The sequence below is a fragment of the Agelaius phoeniceus genome, chromosome 4 (genome assembly GCF_051311805.1).
Source record: "Agelaius phoeniceus isolate bAgePho1 chromosome 4, bAgePho1.hap1, whole genome shotgun sequence".
NCBI lineage: Eukaryota > Metazoa > Chordata > Aves > Passeriformes > Icteridae > Agelaius > Agelaius phoeniceus.
The window spans coordinates 1,441,578-1,458,805 of record NC_135268.1 but is presented as its reverse complement, the minus strand read 5'-3'; the positions used below and the strand labels follow the sequence as shown (position 1 = coordinate 1,458,805).

The 17,228-nt window shown below is 38.9% G+C and overlaps 1 protein-coding gene across 8 annotated transcripts in view; it reads left to right on the top strand.

Moving 5' to 3' along the window:
* INPP4B (inositol polyphosphate-4-phosphatase type II B) overlaps positions 1 to 17,228 on the top strand; it is a 289,342-nt gene that overhangs the window by 232,745 nt on the left and 39,369 nt on the right. For all 8 annotated transcript variants that reach the window (XM_054632668.2, XM_054632667.2, XM_077176707.1 and 5 more), the window contains 5 exons: positions 6,422 to 6,594; positions 8,136 to 8,259; positions 9,172 to 9,289; positions 15,365 to 15,505; positions 16,925 to 17,022. In XM_054632668.2, coding sequence (XP_054488643.2) covers positions 6,422 to 6,594; positions 8,136 to 8,259; positions 9,172 to 9,289; positions 15,365 to 15,505; positions 16,925 to 17,022 — 654 coding nt within the window. The remainder of the gene's footprint in view (positions 1 to 6,421; positions 6,595 to 8,135; positions 8,260 to 9,171; positions 9,290 to 15,364; positions 15,506 to 16,924; positions 17,023 to 17,228) is intronic.

The following is a 17,228-nucleotide window of genomic DNA, read 5'->3' as shown; positions in this document are numbered from 1 at the left end:
TAAGTTTAGATTCAAAATTTCTGACTTTCATTGCCCTGGGGATGGGCACTGCATCCTTTCATTGCATCCCTTCCAATGCAGTGCTGGTAGAAGTGAGAAATAAAGCCGTGTTCTAGTAGGAAATAAAGCCGTGTTCCAGTTTTATTTGCATCTTCAGAAAAGCTTTTATTATAAAGTATTGTTTAGTCATGAAGATGAAAAATTTTTCTGTGGTCTGTGTCCTTGAGTAACAGACATAATTTATTTAGAGCAGTCACATGTGAAAAGCTTTCTCTTCCCTTCCTCTTCCTCACATTTTCCCTTCCTTTTCTTTTAAGCTTGTCTTTACATGAGTTTTCCTTATGCCTTTTTTCTTCCCCTCTTTCCCTCTCACTTCTGTGTCATCCTTTTCTTTTTGATAGGATCCTTATCTGGGCTGAATGTAGCCCAGCAATACAAGACAATCCCCTTCATCAGTACTTTCTCTAAGTACTTTGGCTAAAAACAGAAGCTGAAAAATATGTAAGGGAAAGACTATTTAACTGAATCAACAAACTAAAACAAGATATAAGAATATTTAGTTGCACAGCATTCACAGAACCTTCCTGTGTTTAAAGTGTGTGAGATTTTCTTAGCTTTGTCTTTTATTACCTTTGTCTTCTCTTTCTGTTTTCACTGTGACTAAGCATGCTGAGATACATTCACATGTGTATTATTGGATGGTTTGGGGTTTAACTATTAATCCATGTGACAGTGTAGAAAATCTTGGATGATTGCAATGGAATAATAAATCCCAAGAATTCAAAATTTCTCGACACCCAAACTGTGCAAAGTAAACTGCTACTTTAAAGTGCAGGAATACCAGGAAAGCTTATTCAGGTTTTTATTGTTCCTGCGAGAACTGCTGCAGCATTATGAGTACAAAGCCTCCTCCTTTTTCAAAGAGCTTAGCCCTCAGCTGGAGTTCAACTGAGCTCCAAGAGCTGTGTGGCAAAATAAAGAAATAAGGCACTGACCTTTTTATGGTGCAAAGTTGAATATGTGCAATCTTCTGTCTTTTTAAACCTCCCTTTAAAAAACACATTTACAAGACCGTTCCTTTCCTAAGTAAGTAAAATCAAATTCTGGGTTAATTATTTCATGCTGATTTTAAGGATTTACTGCTGCTCTGTGTTGATTGGTTGGTTTGGTTTTTGCCTGCCTTTTTCATTAAAACAGAGTTTGTCTAATGTTCACTTTGTGATATCAAGACAACTCATTTATGTTCTTTTACCTCTATTACTTCAATTCTGTCATGGATTATTTTTATGATCAGGTAGTGAGTGATTAATTTAAGTGAAAGGTTACCTTGTGGGTATCTGCTGTTACATTTATATGTCACATTTATATTTATATATCTTACATTTATATGTCTGTAGTGCCCTCCTTTGCTTTAAGAGCTCAACATTATGCATTCTTCTGCTTTTTATTTAAGGTTTGGTTTTTTAACTTCATACCATTTAAGTTTTGAAGTGACTTAAAGCCATTTATGGATTTTAGGTGGCACAAAGAGCAGTGACAAAATTGGCTTTTTTAATCTGTTGCTAGGGCTAAAGGAGATAGGAGTACTATGCTGAAGCATCATTTTTGGTTACCAGCATATTTTAATAAGCATTTCAGTGGGCCTGACTTTGAAAAGACCAGAAGCTTGCTTTTCTGCCAGACTTTATCAAATTTAACATGTGGTTTGACATATTGCAACTTGGATATGAGCATACAGAACTGACTAGCTGGGTGCTAAGCAGGTCATTTGCCTGTACAGGCCTGTTGATTACAGGAACATGGGACTGAAGGGCATTTTCCAGTAACCAAAGGGCAAATCCTGTCACAGACTGAGCTGCCACCACTCTCTTGGCAATGGACATGGAATATTTACTCAGTGTATTCAGTTCTTGCTTTGTGGAACATGCACTTTTGTTTTAATCTCATTCTCACTGCATAGTGGTGGTACTGTCCTTTTAGTTTCATCCTTTCATTCTTTAATATGTTTGGCTTTTATGCCTTGTTTTAGTTTCCAGTGGCTGACTAGCTCTATTTTTGTACTGAGTTTCTTTGCTTTATCAGGAGACTCTGACAGTTCTTCTGGATGCTAAGTGTTCCAAACTGACAGGCTGCCCATGTCATTTTAGCAACCTGACAGTCATCCTGGAGTCTCCTTGTTGCTTCTGTTCTTGCTCCTAATCTCTTTTTTTCACATGGTCACTCATTCAGTTAATTCTTCACCCTTTTTCAAACAATTTTCCACTGTGATTTTGATTTAAAAGAAAGTTGAGATTTGAAGACTCAGTGTGTGAGTCCATGCATGTGTTGAAAGCAATAATTTGTATTATTCCTTCCCTGAAGTGATTCTACAAAGGTGTACTGAAAAATATAATATTCTAAAATGTATACAAACTGATTCTACAGAGTCACTCTAAGAGAACTCTCCTTTAGACATGTCAGCTCCCTTTACAAATAATGTCTATTTATGAATTGCATTAGTATTCTATATTTATGCCTTGCATACAAGACAATCTCTTATTCCATAATCTAGTGAATTTACTTGTACGCTTCAAAATATAATTTTTGTTTGTTTGTTTATTTGTTTCATAAACTTCAGTTTCACAGTCCTTCTTAGTTTCAAGGAACAACTTACAAGCTGCAGTACTTACATATAAGTAGGTGTTACTGCTGGATTTTTGGACTATTGTTCATTGTTAATGAATGATCCTCATTCATATTCCTGCTGGAGTATTTGCAGCAGGACATCCTGCTTAACAAGTGACACAGTGAAATTTAACAGAGCAAAAATTAGGCACCTTTTTTTTTTCTTCCTAGAGTTGGCTTTTCTAAGATCTCAGTCTCTGATAGGCCTCTTATTTTGATTTTAGATAAAGCATAAGCATATACTTGTCTGTTCATAAACATTCTTTTTTTTCAAGAAACAATGCAACCCTGTCAGATTTGCCATCTAGCTCCACCTTCTGGGGACTGGGCATCCTTATTAACTGAGATTGAGAAGTTTCAGTGTGAGCAAGGAGCAGAAGATTGTTTTGGAAAACTTAATCACACAAAGGTTGTCCTCTTTACTAGTGACATGTGCAACTCTATATTCTCTAATAATTCATATCTTCTCAGTTACTAGGGCAAGGCTTTCTGCAAACTTAGAATTTTTATTGTTTACCAAAAAACCAAATACATATGTAAATAAGGCTCTGTATTCGTTGGGACATTAAGTACTCAGTAGGATTTATTTTTAATAAATGTAGTATGAATGTTCTTTACTAAAAAAATTACCTTGAGAATTAAAAATCCTTTGAATTCCTTTTAAATGCAACTATTACAGACAAAAACTGCTTGTGTTAGTAAATTAATAGTATGAGTATTAGTATTCCAAACATGTAGTCTCCCCTCAAAAAAATGTTGTGAGAAAATTATCTTGAAGCTACCACAAGGTATGTGCATATTTGGAAATCATAATAGAAGGTGGTTATCAGTTATTTACTGCCAACCTAGAAGGCTACATGAAGAAGAATCCACTTAGATTTGTTCTGGGTCCAGTATTATTTAATATTTTTATTACTGACTTGCCTTATGAAATATGGATGATGCATATAAAATTTGCAGATGCTTAAACCTGGGAGAGGCTTTAAGCACTGTGGGAGCAGGATTAGAATGGATCCCGATGAAGCACTGAAATACTAGGATGCAGGTCACCCTGCATTCAAGGACAAATACAAAGTTACATTCCTGAAGAAACAGAAATCCACAGTGCAGGTGGACTGGTTAACTGGCAGCTCAGTAAAAACAGGACTAAGTATTCTGTGATTTGTGGCCAGTATGTGACCCCCTCTATCCATAAATTTAAAGAATGCTCTGGGTTGGAAGGGATCTTAAAGGGCATCTCATTCCAGCCCATCTGCAGCGGTTGGGCAGGGACACCTTCCACTAGACCTGGCTGCTCAAAGCCCCAGCCAGCCTGGCCTTGAACACTTGCAGGGATGGGGCATCCACAGCTGCTCTGGGCAGCCTGTGCCAGCCCCTCATCACCCTCTCTGGGAAGGATTTTGTCCTAATATCCAATCTAATCCCACACTCTCTCAGTTTGAATCCATTCCCCCTTCTCCTGTTTGTACACATGCTCTTGTTTGATGAAAAAGGCTGTCAGAAATGCTCTTTAGCCCTATCCACATAACCTGAAATTGTAACAGCAGGTTCAAGAAGTGTAGTTAGTTCTTGAAATTCTGCTTTTTCTGCCCTGGCTATCAGAGTATGTGCCACATCCTTGGCTGTGTCTGTATCCAGCTCTCCTTTCCCATGGAAAAGGAGCAGATGTCTGTTTGCTGTACCTTCAAGTCTACTTTGAAATGGCCAAGTATAATCTTTTTCATTATTAGCTCAAGTAAGAAGCAGCCCACAAACTGTAGTCTTACCACATACAGCCCTGCTTATTGCTTCGTTGAGCATTACATATTTTGAGCTTGCTTTGCTGCTGTTGCTTTTATTGGCATATGTATATTGCTTAAATTAATGAAGGATTGTAATTTGACTTGAGAGTTTAGATTGCCTGATCTGTCTGCACTGACTTCCAGTACGTTTTACTTGTTTGTCTACCTTATTTCTAAACTCATCTGTGTTTTGCAGCAGCCTCTGGTTGTTCTTTTGCTTTTATTCCCTGGAATGAACACCACAGTTAGTTCTTGTTATTTTCTCCCCATGAAGAGGGGAAATCAAGTTGCTGCTCAGTCTTTTTCATCAGCTTAAGGAGATTAAACTCTAAATCTTGGTAGCTCTGAACTGCAAGCTCTCCATTTTTCCAGCAGGCTCTCTAAAACATGCACACCAGACTTTGGCACGCAGTGTGTCATCACTCTGTTAATCAATGACATGTATAAAATCACCTGGAGCTCATACCTGGGGGTGGCTTATGATCTGTTTTGTCAGGATGACACTCACTTCAGAACTGCTTTTTTCCAGGGAATGCTTCCTCAGTCTGTATTACTCATGGTTAAATATGTATGACTGTGTTAAAACTCATGTTGTCTGACCACAAAGATAATAAAGAGCTCGTCTTGTTCTCTGTGTCTGCTCTGTCCTTATTCCCCTTTCCTGCTCCTTACTTCCTCCCAGCTTTCAAAGTTCTCTCCAGTCTTCTTGGCTACAGTTTTATTAATTGATGTGTTTTTCTGGAGCTCAGCCAAATTGACTGGCAACAGGCAACTGTCTTCCTGCCTAAAGAACTTCCTCAGTACTAATGAGTTTTTACTGGCCTGACTCAGAATGTTACCTGAAACAACATGCAGCTGTCTTGCACCTAATTACAACAGATTTTAATTATCATTGATTCTTAATTACACTAATCTACAGAAAATATGAGCCAATTATAGACTGTTGCATTGTCAGTTGCATTCCCAGCTTTTATATTGATTCTTCCAGAGTGTTGATTTCCCTCATTTCAAACCGTACAATGAAACTGAGATGTAGATTCTGAAGGAGGGGGATTTATTTGTTTTTTTTTTTATTATTATTTGCTCAACTTAGGGGTAGGCAAAGCCATATGCAACTACAAGGCAGGTCTGATTTTATTAAATCCTGTAAAATTCAGGAGTAGCTGGGATTATTGGGCAAGTTTGTGTAAGGTGTTCCAATTCTCCTCCATTCCTACTTATCACTGTTTCATTTGTAATGTATTAAGGAATCACATTTTTCAAGCATTTTACAAGGGGTTTTTTAATATGCCTAGCATGTGTTTTTACAGAGAAAAACATGTTTCAAAATAGTCTACATCTCTCTGATAGAAATAGCTAAAATGAGTTCAAAATCTCTAAATATTTAAAGAGAACAACATAGAGAGAAGCTAAAAAAAAAGGAATATGATCTGAAGCTTATTGTATTTCCAGCCTGTAGATTAAGTAAGTGAGACCTTTCCAGATACCTATTTGTTATTGTGTTTTGCTCTCCAGCACCCACTTTTTCTTAAATATTTGGCTATTCTTTCTGGTTTTGCATTTTTGATGCTATTCCATTTCTTACATAGGCAGTTTTAAGTCCTGAAAGGACTTAAAAAAACTGTATTAATCTTTGTGTGCTAAATGATGTTTTATGTGTTTCCCTGTATACTCTGTTTGTGACACTTAAATACAAGTTCTGCAGAGATGCTGGGACTGTTAGAAAAGGCCATTGTTTCAGAGTGCAGCTGGCTTCAGGCCAGGGATTTAACCCCATTCCCAGTGGTAAGATGAAATCCTACTTACAAGTATGTTCTCCAGTGGCATTTGTGGTCCCACAGTGTCTGGGGAGAGCTGCAAGGGTTCTTTTAAAGGGAAGGGTGATCTATGCAGCTGCTGCTGCCATCCTTCCTAGTGGAAAAGGGTTTTTCACTGCACGTTTTCCACTTTGCAACAGATGACCTGTTGTGTTCTAGGTGACTGGTATGAACAGCTGTACCCGCTGGTGATTACCCTGAAGGACTGCATGGGAGAGGTGGTGACCAGGGCCAAGCAATCCATGGCCTTTGTCCTGCTCCAGGAACTTGCCTGTGGCTTGCCCCAGTGTTTGATGCTGACCCTAAGAAGAGACATCGTCTTTAGCCAAGCAGTAGGTTGTCTTGTGTCACTTACTTCCTTCTCTTGCTGTAATTACCAGCATACTGTTCATGCCAGTGTTTGTGATTTTCTTTCTCATTGTTTGTTTTTTTTTTCCCTTACAATTTGATACAACTTTTTCATTTCTTTTCCATGATATTCACCTAAATAATTTATAATGTGGTAAGAAACTAAATAGTAGGTAGAAATCCATGGTACTTCTATCACCGAGTCAGAGAAGCAGGTCTGCAATGGACTGGAAAAGTTGCCTAATCCTGCCTTTGCACAAAGAAATATCCAGAAATCTATTTTTAGACTTCCTAGATTATATAGTTCTCAAGTCTAGCTTTGAATATATCCTGCTGATATTCATAATCACAAAATAGGTAGGGTTAAGGGACCTCTGGTCATCATCCACTCCAACCCCTCCTGCCAAGGCAGGGTCACCTAGAGCAAGTGACACAGGGACACACCCAGGTGGGGCTGGAATGTATTCAGAGAGGGGGACTCCAAATTCTTCTTGGGCAGCCTGTTCCAGTGCTCTGCCACCCTCAGTGTAAAGAAGTTCTTCCTCATGTTGAGGTGGAATTTCTTATGTTTTAGTTTATGGCCTTTGCTCCTCATCCTGTTGCTGGGGACCATGGAAAAGAATCTGGCACTTCCTCCTAGCACTCACCTTTGAGGTATTTATGTGCATTAATGAGATCCCCTTCAGTCTTCTCCAGACTGAACAGGCCCAGCTCCTGCAGTCTCTCCTCATAAGAGAGATGCTCCAGACCCAAATCATCTTTGTGTTCCTTCTCTGGACTCTCTCCAGTAGCTCCTTGTCTTTCTTGTCCTAATGAGCCCAGAATTGAACACAGCACTCTAGATGTGGCCTCACGGGGTACTGGCTAGGCAGCATCCAAGCTAGGGAGATTTTTTTCTCCTGGTCACCTTGGAAATAGAGAGGAGATTATTTGTTTTCAGTTTGTAGCAGTATTTTAAGTGTTTAAATACTATTAGCATGTCTTTCCTTAGAACTGTCTTCCCTTGGCAAATAACTGAAGCTCTTTATATCTTCTCCTGTATATCATGTTTTTTCCAGATAGATCTTTTTCTAAATATTTCACTCAATTTCTCTCTTAAGTTGTATGTTGCAACTGCCAAGGAGATTCAGTTCCATTAGATGTTGAACCACTTTCAAATCCATCATAATTCACATGTTAAATTCACATAATTCACATCATAATTTACAGTCTTACATGTTTGAAGCCTGACAAGTGAGGTTCTGGTCTTATTTATGTCAGTGTAAATAGCACATAATGATACAAAACAAATTAGGCTTATCTAATATAAATTAACAGAATATTTCACTACTTTATACACCCCAAAAAAACCCATCAAAATACATTATTATGAAATCATGTATATAGTCACTAAACAGAAATACCTATGCTGATTTCTCAAATATGTAGGTGTTACCTCTGTTGTGTATAATGATAGCAAGCCTCATTTGAACTATACGTCTTGTAACAGTACTCTTAGTTGCATGTGTTTTAATTATCTTTACAGCTCGCTGGATTGGTCTGTGGTTTTGTAATCAAATTGCACACAGGTTTACATGATCAAGGATTTTTACAACAGCTTCATACTGTTGGATTGCTCGTGCAGTATGAAGGACTCCTTAGTACATATAGTAAGTATTGTTCTTGGACAAAGTTCCTTGTGTACCCTGCCCAGAAGTTACCCAGGAAGCTCTTATTTTAACCTCTGCTCTGTTTCCACTAATTTGGCTTGTTGAATCAAATAGCACAGCTGAAGTTATTGATACTGTGTTGTTAATTTTGCAGCAAAAATTATTAATCTGTTTCATTCTGAGTGCCTGAGAGAACACGGCCTGCTAATTGTTCCATGCAGACCTGACCCAAAATACCAGGATTATAAAATTAATCCAAACAGAAGATTTAAACACTTACTGCTTTTATCAGCCTCGGCCCTGATCACCAGTGCTGATAATGTGAAGATAGCCTGAAAACAGTTTCATAGTTTGTTAGCCTGAAAACAGTTTCATAGTTTGTTACAGATGCCATTAATTGATATGTATTAAAAGGGAAATTTGGAGGGAGAAATTGCCTTATGTTTCAAACTTTGAACTAGATCTACTGGAATCATTCCCTGAATCAGAGATTTTGACTAAAGTAGAGGAATTTAGCATTTGTGCAGCTTTTTAATGCATTTGCTCATTTGGAGATAGCTGTCTTCTCCATTTTGCATGATGCTTGTTTTCATTCTCAAAACCTTTCTCCTCCACCAGCAGGAAAGCCTTTTAAAAACTTTCAGAATAGACAAAAATGGCTTTTCTGAGGTTATTTTATGCCTATATAGAGCAGGCTGATTTTCAGAATTGCTTAATACTCATGATTACCATTTAGGCCACAGAATTGTCAGCAGTTCAAGAAATTAGTCTGGTTTTATGTAGGTTACTGTAATGTGGATTTAGAACTGTGGTTTCTAGATGCACAGACTGGAAAATATATTGCTTTACTCTAACCTATACAGTGACCCATCTGCCAACTCTGTTAATAGTCTCTTTAATCTTTCCATGTAGGTGAAGAAGCAGGGATGCTAGAAGACATGGCTGTGGGCATTTCAGATTTGCAGAAAGTAATGTTTAAAGTAATTGAAGCCAAGTCAGAAGATTTTTTGCCTATTATAACTGGAAGGCGGTAAGAACTTTGTTTCTTGGAGCCCAGGAAATTAAGCTATAGTTTTAATCTGTAGCCCATGAAACCCATCTAATGGTTTTCTTGTTGCTGAATTCTATTTTATTGAAAGTGCATTGTTTTACTTTTTAGAAGGTGAGGTAGTAGGGATTCTAAAAGCCAGTAAGCTCTGGGTTACTCTCCTGATAAAAAGCTACAAGTTCCACTTACTAATACAAATTAATCTGAACAATGTCTGTGTTGTGCACAGCTGCTGGGGCATTATTCACACATGGATACTGAATCCTGTACAGGTGACAAGGCCATTATTTATGAATGTGGTCTCTAACTGAGAAACTTTGGTTTTGAATGTCCTGAATTTGTATTTCAGCATGAGAAATGAAATTGCAATTCCAAGAGTTAGGCCTTGATTGTTTTTAAGACGGAAACCAAGAAACTCAGATGCCACTTAGTATTAAAAATTTAGTAGTCACTTTTAAAAATGGAAGCCTTTTTTAGCTGCTGAAAATCACACAGGACATACACAGTCTCAGAAATCCTTGCACAAAATCACTTATTGTTTATAAATCTCACATAAGTACTGCTGAATATCAGGACATAAACTGCAGAACTCCATTAATTTTGGCTATTTGAGGGTTAACAAGATTGGAATGGATTTTTCATCTTTATTATTATTCTAGTCTGAAGCTCCAAATACTTTTATTTTGCAAAAATCACTTCCTTAATAGTATCATTGCTCTTAAGATGACTGTAAATTAAATTCAGCTAAAAGGAGCAACTTTTAGAAAATATATGTTTCCTCTCAAGGAGGCTTTCACCACTGATTTACTTAATTATTCTGGATGATTCACTCTCATCATATGGGCTTTCTGAGAAGGGATTGAAATAAATAACAGGAAGGCTGGAGTATGATAGGCAATACATTGGGAATAATTAAGAATAATTATTCTGTGTGGATAAAACAGAGGAAATACATCCTTTGTAAATCACAGCAGTCAAAAATCCTGAAAAATCCAACATCTACATTTGCTGGCTTGCTGCCATTACTGTGGCACCTGTCACAGCAGGAGGTCCTGGATTTGAAGGAGACTGGAGCTTTCAGCTGCCTCAGGCATTCTGGATTGATGGAGCAGTCAGTGTTTAGGAAGAAGGGCCACAGCCCGTGATTGCTGTACTGTACTTGCTGGCAGATATTCAGTGGATGGGATTGGTATCAGAAGAAAATAAAATCTATAAGGTTTATGTGGAGGAGTCCCATTCCTCTTAGAGCTGTGATGAGACTGCTCCTATCAAACAGCATTGGAAGTCAACCATAAAAATAAAAGATGAAAAGGTGAAAATCTAGCTATTTTCTAATATTTTTTTTAGAAACCCTCCATTTTTATTTTAGTTGTTATATGGTATGGCTCAATAAATGAGAGTAAAAGACTGTAGAAATGCAAGACAGAAAATCAAACTAGAAATTCTTATATTGAAGAGTCAGCATATTCACTTGTCATTGTTTTTTCTAGGAAAGTGCTTAAACCTGATATTCTGTGTGCACAAACAAATCAATCCAAAGTGTGTGGCACTGTCTAGCAGTGCACTGATCTTCTGGTGTGGGTAGTAGACACCAGCCACCCAGGGGAGGTGGAATTCTGTTCAGGAATTCACATTCTTTTATTAGAGGCCAAACCTCCCCTGACACAGCTTCAGGCTGTTTCCTTCTGGAGCTGAGTCCTGTCACTGCTCACTTGAGAGAAGAGATCAGAGCCTGCCCTGCTGCTTCCCCTCCTGATGAAGTTTTAACCGCAGTGAGGTCTCCCCTCAGTCTCCTCCTCTCCGGGCTGAACAGGCCAAGTGACCTCAGGCACCCCTCACACAACTTCCCCTCCAGGCCCTTCCCCATCCTCGTGGCCTCCTTTGGACACTCTCCAATGGCTCCATGCCTTGTTTCCATCGTGGCACCCCACAGTGCCCCCAGCCCTCGGGGTGAGGCCGCCCCGGCGCAGAGCAGAGCAGGACAATCCCCTCCCTTGCCCAGCTGGCCGTGCTGTGCCCGATGCCCCCAGGACACAGCTGCCCTCCCGGCTGCCAGGGCACTGCTGACTCACACCCAGCTTTGCATGGAGCAGCACCCCCAGGGCCCTTGGCACAGCGCTGCTCTCCAGCCTCTCATTCCCCACTCTGCCCCTGCAGCCAGGGCTGCCCCATCCCAGATGCACAATCTGGCCCTTCACCTGCTGAGCTGTGCACAACTGATGATTGCCCATCTCTCTAATTTGTTGAGGTCTCTGGAGGGCTTCTCTGACCTCAAGGGAGTTGACAGCTCCTCCCAGTTTACTATCATCAGCAAACTTACTTAGCATTCCTTTGAGTCCTGCATCCAGGTCATGAACAAAGATGTTGAAGAGCAGCACAGGGCCAAGGAGGGAGCCAGCAGAACCCCACTAGTGACTGGACACCATTGCTGTGTCACCCCATTCCCTGTAATCCTTTGTTCCTGACCTGTAAGCCAGCTGCTCACCTATCACATAACACGCTTATCCAGCTGTTTGCTGGACATTTTGTCCACAGAGTATGCTGTGACAGGCTGTTTCAAAAGCTTTGCTGCAGTCCAGAAGTGTTGTCTGTTGGCTTTCCTGGATCAGCTAGGTGGGTTCATGTATTAGAATGCAGCTCAGAGAGCAGTATCCTGAGCTGCATCACAGTGTGACTAGCAGGTCAAGGGAGATGGCTTTCCCTCTCTTCTACTGTCATGAGGCTCCACCTGCAGTACTGCATGCTGCTCTGGGACCCCACACAAAAAGGATGTGGACCAATTAAAGGTCTTAATGAAGATGGGCTTAATAAAGATGATCAGAGGGCTGGAGCATTTCTCATGGAGACAGGCTGAGAGACTTGGGACTGTTCAACTTGGAGAAGACAACACTGTGGGGAGACCTTACAGCATTTTCCAGTACCAAATGGGGTTACAAGAGAGCTGGAGAGGAACTTTTTACAAGCACAAGGGGGAATGGATTCAAACTAAAAGAGGGGAAGTTCAGATCAGATGTTAGGAGGAAATTCTTTGCTCTGAGGGTGGTGAGGGACTGAAACAGATTGCACTATGAAGTTGTTGATGCCTCATCCCTGGAAGTGTTCATGACCTGGTTGAATGGGGCTCTGAGCAACGTGGTCTAGTGAAAGGTATCCCTGCCCATGGCAGAGGAGTTGCATTTAGATGATCTTTAAGGTCCCTTCCAACCCAAACCATTCTATGATTGTGCACATGAACTTTGAGGTATCACAGTCTCTTATACCATGTTATCAACAAAGCCCAAGACTGGACTAGCACTTAAAGCCACACTGAAGTGATCTAAAACATTGCATTTATCTGAAAGAAGAGCTGGGTAAAGAACCTCCAAGCTGAGTTGCTGTGACTGACCATGTGTGCATTTTTTTTTCTTTTACAAAGCAACATCCATATAAATTACTTGTTTTGAGTTTACTGCAATGAGTTCAAGGTGTGCAATTTCAGCCAACTCAAAGCAGCTGCATGATCCATGACCCCCAGCCATGTGGAGGGTACCTTTTAGAAGCATTCTACCAGTATTACAAGTGTTTGTCTATCTTCATATGTGATGATAACAAATATTAGAGAATAAATAATGCAAAGAAAGTTATAGAGGGATATTTTTAAGCAGTCCTGTTTAGGCAAATCTTATACATTTAAATATTTAAGACCTAAATTTATACAGTTTCTTCTTAAATAGATGAAGATATATTATTTAGTGTCTTAAAACACAGGCTTACTTTCTCCACTCTGTTTTCCTGAAAGGTCATGAAATGTTAAAAATTAGGTACTGATTTTTCCATCTTGTTGGAAAATGTTGTACCCACCTAATCCATCTCCTGCCTGATAGCTCTGCACTGAATATAGCCATGAAAGAGAGACAGCATATGACAATAAAATTTACTGGGGTTTTTTTTTCTTTAAGTAGAATCACAGACCTGTAAGATCTTTGGCAAACTTATGTCAAGCAAGTCCTCCAGATTTCCTCCAGTCTTCCAGTACTTTGACTTGTTGCTTTTTTTGCCTCCACTTGACTTCAGTACTACTCCAGGACTTTCTAGACAGCTCTTTCATAGCTTTCTGGTCTTTTCTTTCCACAACCAGAAACGCATTGTTTTCATTGTGCACTTGGTAACAGACTTTTTAAAGTTACCAAGGATTATCTCTGAGACTTCAAAAAGTGTTTTGAAAAATAAAAAGGACAAGGGGAGAAGTCTCAAAATTGTTCTGACACTAACTTATCATGCCTAAAGACCATTATTTCTCAGTGTTCTTTCACATGCAGAGATTTGTAGCGATTTTGGGAGTAGTTAAATGTAACAATGCAGTGATTTGGTGGCAGTTTGGTTCTGTAGCACATGCTCTTTGAATTAGACTAAACCAGACTTTCTTCTCAAGCTCATCAAAGCACTCCATCACAGGAATGTTCTGGTAGTACTTGACAGCAGCCAGGAGGGCTCTCAGGCAGGCTAAGAATTAATACTACTATGCACAGGTCATGGGAGCCACATTCTTTACTATCCTTTTTGCTAACTCTCTATTTCTTTCACATGTGGATTAATTGAACAAAACACAAACTTACCTGGGAAGCAGAACTATTTCAGTTTTCATCCCTCCTCCCTGAGACATGTATTCTCCATTCAGGGCTGATATTCCCTCTCAATGGGGAATGTCTGGCATTTGCTCAAAGATTGCATGCCAGTTTAGCCTGTACTAAGGCAGATGTTGCTGCCCTTGCTGAATGCAATTACATTGCAGTCACAGGTCTGCACTGCATCCATTTTACTTCTTTCTCAGATATATGAGCAGAATAAAGTTTAAACATCATCACTGGCTCTTCCAAGTGGAATCTGTTTTTCCAAACACTTGAGCTGGTGCCAGTCATCCCTCAAGCTTGCTAAAGGTGTCAGAGCTACTGCAGAAACTGACATTTTTCTTCAAGGTGTTTTGTCTTTTTCTCACCCAAATTCTCCAGAGGACATTTTTATTCTTTAGCAAGTGTATGAATGGAGAGTTGGAGGGACTTCATGATTATTTACTTCATGATTTTCCATCTTAAATTTCCATACAAAACTTGAGTGACTTCCTTGGCCTGACTTCTGTAGGCAGGATAGATCTTCATCCGTCCTGTTGCTGGAACACTCCTTGTTGCTGGTGACATATTTCAAATGTTCTCTGCAGAAGTGAAAATTTCAGCCTCCATCATCAGTCAGCCCTCTCTGATTAAAATACCAGATCCTGGAAACAAATGGGTTTTCTTCTAGTCTGTTCTTTTTTTGTTAATTTCGATTGGTTGCTCTAACAATGAAAAGAAAGCTAATAAAAGCTAAGATAACATTATCCCATTGTTTCTGTTGTGGGTTCAGGCACCAGTTCTCAAAGGCAGGTGGAATCCAACCTGGGGCTTCCATGTGATCAGAATTTGACTTGGCAGCCAAAGTAGTACATTTTTCATGACATCAGACTGAAGAAAAATATAAGCCCAGAACTGCTATACATCATATCCCTTCTCCTAAAACAGGATTCACGCTTGTGTGATGAGCATTCAGTCATTATCTTCACAGAGACCATTTTGTTGTTGGTGATGCTTTCTACCCCCAGAGAGAAAATCCAACCATTGAAGAAAATGCGAGTTTTACTTTGGGTTTTTATGAAACATTTTTGCTCATATTACTTTTAGAATGGATACCAGATCAAGTTGTGACTTTGGAAGTAAGTTGTTTTTGTAACTCAGCAGGATGCATTGTAAGAATTGAGGTATTCTTATTGATATTTTGGTAGCAGAGGACTTTTTTGCTGCTTTCATCCTTAGTCCTATTTTCACTTCAGTAAAGAAGTTATAGTTATATACTGTTATACCTGCCTTCCTTCATATAGCTTGGTTATGCTCTTAAAACAAGCAAGTTGAATCATCCCTTTTTATGGTTCAATTAAGGGAAAAAGGGAAGGATTTTTAAGTCTACACATTCTCTATAATTTAGGAAGATAATTTGAAGAAGACCAATCATGAACCCCATCCTTATTCTTGTTTTCATTTTTCCTAGTGAACATTACATTATAGAGGTCCAGCTTCCAGCAAAGATGTTTGAGCTGCTGCCACAAGAGATTAAAGAAGGAAAGCTGCTTCGCATGTATCCAGTGCTCTTTAATGTTGGAATCAATGAACAGCAAACACTGGCAGAGAGGTAAGAAAATGCCACGTTTCATTTTCTGTCCGAGTACTCCATGCTGGTACAGGCTATCTCTCAGGATTAGAAACAAATCTTCTTTGTTATTTGCTCTTGGACAATCTCACATTGACTCAGTGTGTATTTTCAAAGGTGTTAAAGGAAATAAACACAAGCTATGAAGCAATGTAGAACAATGAAAAAGTCCAGATGAAGATAAGGCCATAAGCAGTGGTCATTTTACATTGTGTGCAAAGAAAGCCATAAGAGAAGACATAATAGCCACATATTTATAAATATGGGTATGTACTAATATCTACCAAGAAAATAAGTTCACTGCAGAAGCAGCTTTTCTGCATGCAGTTAAAATCTGCTTTTGTCTTAATTCAAAGTACTGCTTAACTCCTAAAGTTGTACATTTGTTTTTGAGACTGAAAACACCACACATGATTTATGGCTAAAAATATGGAGGGGTGTGTGGGATAAAGAACCTGAGACTATAAAAACATTTTTGTGGCACATTTCTAGGAAATGTTACTCTATTAGAAAAAAACATCTTTTTATTTGTTTTTTGATAAAATACACTTGAGAATATTTCTGGTTTAAAAGAAATGTTCTCATGTGACAGTGCAGCTATGGCTACTGAGGAAGTAGTCACATCTTCTCCCTGTGGCCTATTGAAATATTTGCTTCCCTTGTACACAATTTAGCAGCATATTTGGTATCTTCTGATCTGTGTCCCCTTCTCTCTGAGTTTCTCACTTAGCTGCCCATGCCTCTCTCCCTGTATTCCTCCATTCCCATTTCAAATCTATTCTAAGGATGAATTTCAAACACTTGGCCCTAACTGTCATGGGGACATTCTTGTCTTTACAATCCTATCTCCTGTAGTACTGTGAGATTTAGTTTCTTGGCATGTGAAATGTGGCTGTTGTAGAAATCTTGATCTCAAAGAGAAAGATATTTGTTTTTATAGCTCTAGTTAGTTTGTAGATAAGCTTCTATTCCATCTTGTGTCACTTCCATATTGGCCAGCTCTTACAGAAATTAATATGCTTAAGCAATAGCAGCACTAAGAGATGGAGGAGTGGGTGTTCTCTGCCTGTGGTACCGTTTGGAATTCCCCCAAAGTGCCTTTCCATTTATTCAAGATTTGTGAGGGGAAAAAAATAAGTGCCTTATTGCATGTTTGTAAATAGATTGCTTTGTTGATAAACTTTTGGAAGAAGTATGCATCAGTGATGATCTCGTTTCCAAAAATTAATTCCAAAGCATACAAGAACTTAACAACTGCATGTTTGACAAAATCTAATGCATTTAGCACCAAAGTTATTTCCTTATGCAAAGAAATAATTATGAAGGATAATTTATCTTTTTTTTTTGTTTGTTTGTGGGTTTTGGGTTTTTTTCATAATTCAATATTGTGTATTTTCATAGGTTTGGAGATACCACTTTGCAGGAAAACATTAACCAGGAAAACTTAGAACTTCTCAAAGAATATTACAAGTTATTTACAGAAAAAATGCCTCCTGATTGTGAGTACAAAATAATGCGATGTCCAGATGGCTTTGAAAAGCTTTGAATGGGTAAAAGGTTATAAGACAGTAATATTAGCAGAATTCCATAACTTGTTCCATAAATTTAAACATTTTGTGTCTGTACATGACCTTGCTGATCTCAGGAGTGAATTCAGGCCCTGTGCCACAGCAGAAACTACAGAGAAAATGAAACAGAGGAATGA